Source organism: Bipolaris zeicola (genome assembly GCF_000523435.1).
Source record: "Bipolaris zeicola 26-R-13 unplaced genomic scaffold scaffold_147, whole genome shotgun sequence".
Taxonomy (NCBI): domain Eukaryota; kingdom Fungi; phylum Ascomycota; class Dothideomycetes; order Pleosporales; family Pleosporaceae; genus Bipolaris; species Bipolaris zeicola.
The window spans coordinates 58,372-66,336 of record NW_006912196.1 but is presented as its reverse complement, the minus strand read 5'-3'; the positions used below and the strand labels follow the sequence as shown (position 1 = coordinate 66,336).

General features: G+C 54.1%; 2 protein-coding genes across 2 annotated transcripts; one reads left to right on the top strand and one right to left on the bottom strand.

Moving 5' to 3' along the window:
- On the top strand, positions 1–1,140 carry COCCADRAFT_102733 (uncharacterized protein; the record flags this gene model as incomplete). Its single annotated transcript, XM_007716644.1, has 1 exon — positions 1–1,140. A coding segment is annotated over one exon (1,140 nt), but the record flags the coding sequence as incomplete, so codon positions are not given.
- A 1,082-nt stretch (positions 1,141–2,222) lies between these two features.
- Positions 2,223–7,310, bottom strand: COCCADRAFT_38963 (uncharacterized protein; the record flags this gene model as incomplete). Its single annotated transcript, XM_007716643.1, has 3 exons — positions 2,223–5,781; positions 5,836–5,945; positions 5,994–7,310. 3 exons carry the CDS (start codon positions 7,308–7,310, stop codon positions 2,223–2,225), a joined length of 4,986 nt encoding a protein of 1,661 aa, XP_007714833.1.
- Between the last annotated feature and the right edge of the window lie 655 nt (positions 7,311–7,965).

Sequence of the window (7,965 nt, the reverse complement as noted above, 5' to 3'; positions counted from 1 at the left end):
CCCCCCTCGCACCTCTCCCCCCTCCGCACCCCCGAACTAATCCACCTCCGCACCTACCTCACCACCCTCCTCTCCTCGCACACCCTAACCGCCAACCCCGTCCTCCTCTCCCACATCCTCACCCTCCGCTGCACAATCTCCCTGCGCCTATCTTGCGCCCAGCACCTCAGCGCCGTCGAGCAAAAAGCCTGGGCGTCCGGTCACGGGTTTCCGATTTTCGACGCAGAAAGTAAAATGACTGGGTTCCGGTGGAGTTGGTCGGCGCTCGAGTTCGAATTCGGAGTCCATATCGTGGCGTGGGTTGTGCGTTGGTTGTACGCGTTTCAGCGTAAATCGGCGGCACGACGGTATGCGCTGCGGCAGTCGTATCGGTTTCTGGAGAATGAGGCTACGTATCGTAGGGAGAGGAGGGAGGGGCATGAGGTTGTGGAGTGGAGGTGTAATGGGGAGGAAGTGTGTGTGTGGGTTTATGGGGCGTGTTTTAGGGATACGGAGGAGTGGGAGGTTGCCAGGGGGGAGCTGGAGGGGTATGAAGTGGGCATGCTGAAGGAGGGGGTGGCGAAGATGCGGAATACGGTGCGGGGAGGGTGGGAGTTTGTGGTGTATGTTGAGGGGGAGGAGGCAGAGGTTGAGGAATTGTTTCCGGTGGAGAGGACGGCATCGGAGGGGCTTTCGGGCGGAAGCCAGGACGACGATGCGGAGTCATTTGATGGATACTACTATGGCGATAATTTGGAGCAAATTGTTGCTCTGACATCGGGACTTGAGGCCCTGGCACAGTCTTCTTGCGCCTCCTCCGCATCCGACCACGCGGAAGTTGATGAACAGACACCGGAAGTACCTCCTCGCGTCGGAGACTTGCTGCACCAGGCAGAGACACTGGTCAGCGCGATTAGGGGCATCAATTCGCAACTCTCATCTACCGAGGAGAGGCAATCGTCGTCTAGCCAGCACAGCGAGATTCCACCCGCTTTGCAGACACAGCCACTACCATCCCAGTACGCGGCATCAACTGTCAGACACCCACGCCGTGCAGCTGCAAGGCAGCCAACAACGCTGCACCGATATCAGGCGTATGCCGAAGACGACGATGGCGAAGGCTCGGTTAGTGCCTTGCCGAGCTCCTGGCGTGATATTTGAGGTTCACGACCAAGTTCAAAAGTTGTGTGTGTGTGTGTACATCATACTCTGGTATGTCTAAGTAACTAGGTGCGAGTAGTTTGAATGATCATGTGTTGGTATTATAGAAAAAGTGTCTTGAGTAAAACATGTATATATTCATGCTCTATGTATTAGTCAAGCGTGAATCAACTCGATAAAGTCTCTTAACTACACTTCGCAGCATCATGCCCGTCAAAACACATCTTCTCATCTCCAAATTCCGATGTTGAGAGCTACAAACGTAGTACAAGCGACACACACTATACCTCACTATTCTGAACAAATAAAACTTCAAAAAGCACTCCAGTTCAAACCTATTCATTTCATAGTCAAATTTACCAAACAATAAGGGAAGGGGGACGGAGTGTCATCTATCGCAATATATTTACCAATACCCAGCATTTCACACAAAATGGACAACGTATAACACCCTAATTTCAACTTTGTACTCTGTCTTCTTTATATCTGGAAATTAAAAAAAAAATGAAAAGGAAGAAGAGAAGAAATAAAAGAAAAAAAAAGGAAATTCGTGGCTTACTACATCATTGGCTTTACCTGCCCCGTCATTTTTCCCATACATGTTCATTTCGTTTGTGGATATCTCTGAAATAAGAAAATCATTTCACTGGTCGTTGAATCCACACTTAAGCCTACCATCAATGTTTCGCGTTACCGTTGGACGTACATCCAATTCCTAAATTTCTACACACACTCACACACAGAGCATCATGTGTCCTCGACGCTCCCGTCGCGCTGCGCTGGTATAAATGTAAGAAGATGGGAGGTCAGACGGGAAAAGAAAAATACGTAAAAAGTTCATCTCAAGCGGCTTTAAAAGGTAACAGTATGGGGGAATCATGCTTGCTAGAAATCTGAATGAAGAAGAAAGAAAAAAAGCAGGGGATAACAAACTTAAGAAACTCCCTCGCTATGCATAAACTGACCATCCATCATCTGGACCGTGAACTACGTGTGCGCAACACGCGAAAATACTCAAGTTAACGGTTGGAACGCGGGGGTATCAATGCAGAAGTCGAACACCAAATGCGCAAAAAGACATACTATGCCCTGGTTGGGTTGATGTTCTCCAGCTCGCTTCGCTGGCGCAGGTACTTGGCAGCAAGCTGGTCGCCACCCTTCATGGACTGCTCCATCCAGTGTTGCGCAACGCACATGGTCATGGGATCGCTGCGTGCAGGATCCTGCGAGGCTCGTTTCTCGCGGTTCAGAAGCTCAGTCTTGAACACCTCGCTGGGCTTGGTAAGCGGCAGCACAGTGCGGTGGATGAGTTCAGGGGAGGTGAGGTAGAAGATGGCTAATTCGCGCTCAGCGACTGAATCGCCTTCCTTGGCAGTGATGAGAAGCATGCGTCCTGCATCTTCCATGGTGTACTTGGACATGGGTTCGTCACCTAGGGCTGACGATGATGCGCCGACCTTTTCGGTCATGCTGCTGCTGTTTGCCTTGCCTGCATCACGTTTCGAGTTCTGGGTGATGACTTCATCAACAAGCTCGACCATGATGCGGCAGACGTCTTGCTTCAAGCCGAGGGCTGCAAGACCAACGTCCCAGAATGCTTTACCGCGCGCAGTCTTGTCGAGCATCTGCGCTGGTACAAAGGATGCGATAAACTGCAAGTCTCTGAAGAGAGTCTTGGGGCGAATGTTCGAGTCTCGCAAGAGTCCTTGAATGACCTCGACAATCATGTCTGTGCTTGGTGGTCCAACTGGAGAGCGAGCGCCGTTGCGAGGCAGTGGCGACGCATTGCTTACGCGATCTACGTTCATGCTTTGAGAACGACGCTCTTCGCAGTTTGCAATTGCCTCTTCCAGGTTGTGTGCACGCGAAGTCTGGGTGGCTGGCTCACGAGAGCTGAGTTCTGGCATAGCGCCAAGAGTGGGCGATTGGGGGACAGGAGGAAGTGTGTCGCGGCGGATGTTGTTGTTGTTATTATTGTAGGATCGACCAGTTCGAGAAGACAACGAAGCGATGATGAGAAGCTCCAATTCATACAGCGCATGCAGCTTGGAGAAGGGGTTGGGGTGTGTCTGGAACCTGCTGAGGAGTCGTTGGAAGGCAACGTTGTATGGGAACTCCAGTAGCCCGGCTTTCTTTGCAGTAGCATTGCCAGACGATCGCGAGGTAGCATCGCTAGAAGTCGACGAATGCTCTCCAGCTGAATGGTGTGCATCGGCGGCTGCGGCATGCTGCAAGGTTGCAACAGGAGGTGCAGCTGAGCTGCGCTCTGTCCGGCCAAGCGCTTCCAACGGCAGGTTTCGTTGGTCAACAGTCTGCCTTCGGATGTTCTTTGTGCTCTTCTTCTTGGCCAGCTTGTTCTTGCGTCGACGCTCCTCTTCGTCTCGGCGCTCGATACAGTCGTCAAGCAAATCACCACCGAACCATGAATCAGTCTCACTGCCGTTCGCAAACACCATCATGCCGAGATCGCTCAACAGAAGGCCAGTGAGGGTCTGCTTCAAGTCGAGCATGAAGCGGCGCTTGTCCTCATTGACTGTGGCCGACTGCTTCAGCATGACAGTGCCCTTGGAAGACGAGGCAGTTCGTGGGCGGATGCTCGTTGCGTTTGTCGGTGATTGCGCTTGTGTCTGGAATGGTGACCAAAAGGTAGCCATTGGGTCGATAGCCAAGACTGGTGAAGATGCGCCAAAGTAGTCAGACGACTCTGGGGGATTCCTGCTCCAGGGGTTCTGTTCCAAGATTGATGGGCGGTTGCCATTAGCGGCCGAACGCAGACTGCCGTGACTTGGGCGTTGAGAAAAGTCGTTGTTGCGCGACCCAGCCCGACCATGGGTTTCGTACTCTTCGTCACCCGCAATAGAGAGGGTGCCGACGCCAGTCAGGAAGAGATCACCCTTTTGTCGACCGCTCTCCAGGATTTGCTGGTCACGTTTGTACAAATCACTGGCCCAAAGCACTGGACCGTCCAATAGACCCTCACCAATGACCTTGGTGACGCATTTGTCGACTTCGAGGCAGAAGCGGTGGATCCGCTCCTCGCCCTTGCAAAAGTTCTCAACACCGTATTGCATGAGCCACTTCAGGGTAATCTCCGACTGCTCGTCTGAGAGCTTGTTCGGACCACCGAAATCCTGCGAAGCCGCCATGAGGTCGACCAGTTGAGCTTCATTTTGTCGCAAAAAGCTGTTGGCATTGCGGGATCGAGATCCGGATGGGCCCTTGGCGTTGAGCGTCTTGGATTGCTGGTCCATGATCTTGAGGGCAAGGGCCACATTTTTGGCGTCTTCATATGGCTTGGAAGTGCGGACATCGGTAATGTACCACATCTTGTCTCTCAGGTTTTTGAAAGTGAGCATCATCTCGTCGACCATGTTGTCGGACCTTTCCTGGGACTGCTTGAGCCACACAAACCATGCTTCAAACTCTTCAATGGCATTGGCTGCTTTGCTAAGTAAATCTCTGGGACCACGAGAAAAGTAGTTGAGAAGAGCTGCGTATCCGTTCTTGACCAGGGTTGGAGAACTGAGTCTTCGCAGACTCTGGAGGGTCTTGTAGTACATATGGGCATTGACGAAATCGGATCGCGCCTGGCATTGGTACATTGCTGTCTCCAACATCGTAACGAGCACCGAGCTGTTCTCTGACTTCTCGCCAACTTGCGGGTTGCTGTGACTCCTGGGAATCTGGGGAGAACGGCGTGAAGAGCCGCTCCTCTGGCTTGCAATCATGTTTGTGAGCTGGCTGTGACTCTGGTTTGCGTTGTATGGATTGCGAGATCCGAGGTTCTCGCTAATGTTGCGGATCGGACCGCGTCCACGAGCGCTTCTGCGTGTCGTCATACGGTTGCTGAAATTCTTTGATTCACTATCCGGGGCCAGTGTTTTGGGGATTTCGTAATCTTCCACAAGCTTGACAATCGCCTCCTTAAGTTGGTGATAATCGTGGCCGAGATCGAATCTATCCGTAGTGCCCTCATCGTCACTGCTATCGCTGTCTGGAGAGTCGTCGTCATGCTCTTCTTCGTCATCAAAGTCTTTGCGCATGCGTGGCTTGAGCTGCTTGCCATCAGCGGAGATGTACAAGACAGCCCATCGCTCAGCACATGGATGGCATGAGCCGGATGTAGCTTCAGCGCCGAGGATGCGAGTCATTTCTGAGCAAGCCATGCGCAGACGCTTTCCATAGAGCTCTGTCGGGGCTGGTTTGGTGTCAGTTTGCTGTTCGACTGGTGTCGTGTTGTTGTCCAAAAGTGGCTCGCGTGAGGTCTGATCACTTGTCATAGACGAAGCACTAGCACTGAGAATGGAGCTTGCATCGGTCATGGAGGCGGCAGCATTGCGGAATGGAACAGACATGCCAGACATTGAAGAAGCAGATGATGCTAGACCAGCACGGCGCTGGCTGTCGTTGTCCATGTGGCTCGATGAGGGGCGACGCTCTGGGAAGAGCGCATTGACCAGCGTGATGATGTCAGCTGGAGAGAGGACAATGAAGGGTTGCACTTCGACCGTCTCCCTGGGCGAGGTGATTGCCTTGGCAGGGAGTAGGATGGGCTTGGAAGGTGTCTTTGTGTGTTTGAAACGAGCCAGAATGCTCTCAATGTGGGTGCGGATTTCCGGAAGGACAGGTATCTGCTGCTTCCTACACGTAGAGTTAGTAAATATGCTTGCCGGATGATTTGCTGGGAGCCCGTACCAGTTGTATGTCATGTCGAGCACCTGCTTTTGGGCTCGGATGGCGATTTCCTTGAGAATCTTCTGGCGGGCATGTTCACTAATGTGGTGACCAATCATGATGCCGTGCGTCTGTCAAATGTTAGTGTTGTAACAGGCAATGCCGAAGGGAGAACTTGCCTCGGGGTGGATGATTGCGTTCAAGAGGAAGGAAGAAAACAACCATCGGGAAACAAAAAAGTTCTGCGATGCTTTGCGGGCTCCTCTTTCGTTCTCCTCGTTCAACTTGCGAAGGATGGCATTTCCGATTTCCAAGACGCCCTCTGGGATGCCACCAGCACTGGGCTCGTCATCGACGACTTCAAACAAGCGCTTAACAGCCTTGTCAAAGAACTCGTCTGCAGCAATGGTATCCTTGGTACTGCGAGGCACTGGCTGTGCTCCAGCCCGTACACCTGATTCCTCAGCTTTCTCAAGGAGGAACTGACCGTCCTGGAGGGTTTGCATGAGGTAAAGCTCCAGGTTGGCCTTTCCGGGCCATTCGCGCATGCCTGCCCAGACGTCCAGAATGGTTCTGATGAAGTTGTGGCTAATCTTGGTATCCTTGATTAGTTTGGCGCAGACGGTGGCCCAAACATCGGTACGGCGAAGGTCCTCTGCGGAATCCGGACCAGACGAGTTTGCAAAAATTGTGTAAACAAGCGCTGAGAGGGGGTCGTGGCGCTGGAAAGACAAGAGGCGTTCAATGGGGTTGCCGCCTTGCTGCTGGGCCTTTTGGGAGCCTAGATTTCGACCGCGGGCCTGAATGGCCATGACTGAGTCAATAGGGTCCATGGCCTGGCGGAAAGAAGTAAGAGCAGCCAACTCTTGCTGCGAGAGGCTGGAAATGCGAGAAGCAAGAAATTCGGGATTTGTGCGAATTTCAGAAATGAAATCTAGAAGATTGTCCAGGATCTTCGAGGGAACATCGTTGAGGAAAGTCGAGGCCGAGAGGGACTTGTCCGACTTGGTGGTTTTTGATTTTCCAAACTCCAGGTCTGGCTCCAGCAGGGCATACTGGCGTGTGGCGTCACACGAGTTGCGGACGTCGTTGAGAGCGTTGTATAGCGAGGCAAAGGCCTTCTTGTCGTCCGACCGAAAGTTGTCCACGAGGGTGCGGTATGCCAGCTCGCCGCAGTGTACCAGACGTGCGGAGAGGGCGCTGGAGACGAGCCATCTGTGCAGGCGGACTCTGGAGTGAGCCTTGCGCTGCTCCTGGTAGCCCTGGAGGCGGATCAGGTGGGCGAGTTCAGCGAGGGAAGTGGCGGAGGGGGGTATGGCTGCGGTGGGCAGGTATGAGTCGGTGTACGAGGACAGGTCGGCGGGGAGCAGTCGAGGCAAGCGGCCGGCGGGAGCAGACATGGAAGCGGCCATCTGGGGCCTTTGGTGAAGGAGGGTGGAGAGGCCATGGCGGTCGTTGCTAGCGGCGTCGAGGGACGCGCCAGGTCGACTGCCCATGGTCGCCGTGGATTGTTTGGAAGGGCGAGGAGAGGGCGACCGGGGGGGAGCCTCAGCAGGCGGGTCGTCTGCTTGAGAAGTATGGTGCGAGGGCGTGTGGCTCCTCGAGGAGAAGTGGGTGACGGTGGGCGACACGGCTGCGAATGAGGTCAGAGTCGGTTGTAGTGCCAGCACATCGTACAGAGCGCATTGATACGAGGGACCAGCGACTGGGCCAGGCACACGGGCACACGGACAGGCCCAAGCAGAGGCACGGAGGGACAGAGAGAGGGACGAGGGAGAGGGTCAAGAGGGGCACGGGTGAAGATAGGAACAGGCACATACGTAGAGGGGTGTTTGAGGCCTGTGCCGGGGGCGAGGCCGTGAGTTGGGATCGTCGCATCATGTCGCCATTCGCCATTCGCCGTGACGGCGTGTCAGCCCGAAGATGGGGGAGCGGAGCAGCTCTGACGGAGGATGGAGTGGCAGCAATGGGCTACAGCATGGCCAGATGTAGCTATGGTATTGGGAGAGGAGGAGCTGCTTTGGGCGCAGCTGGCGACGGCCTCGACGTGTGCGTTGGCGCGTCTTTGACTCTTTTGGCGGGCATGGGGGCCGTAGCGAGGCGGGCGGGGTGTGATTGGGCGGCGGCGATCGAGTCCCTTGTGTGCACGCT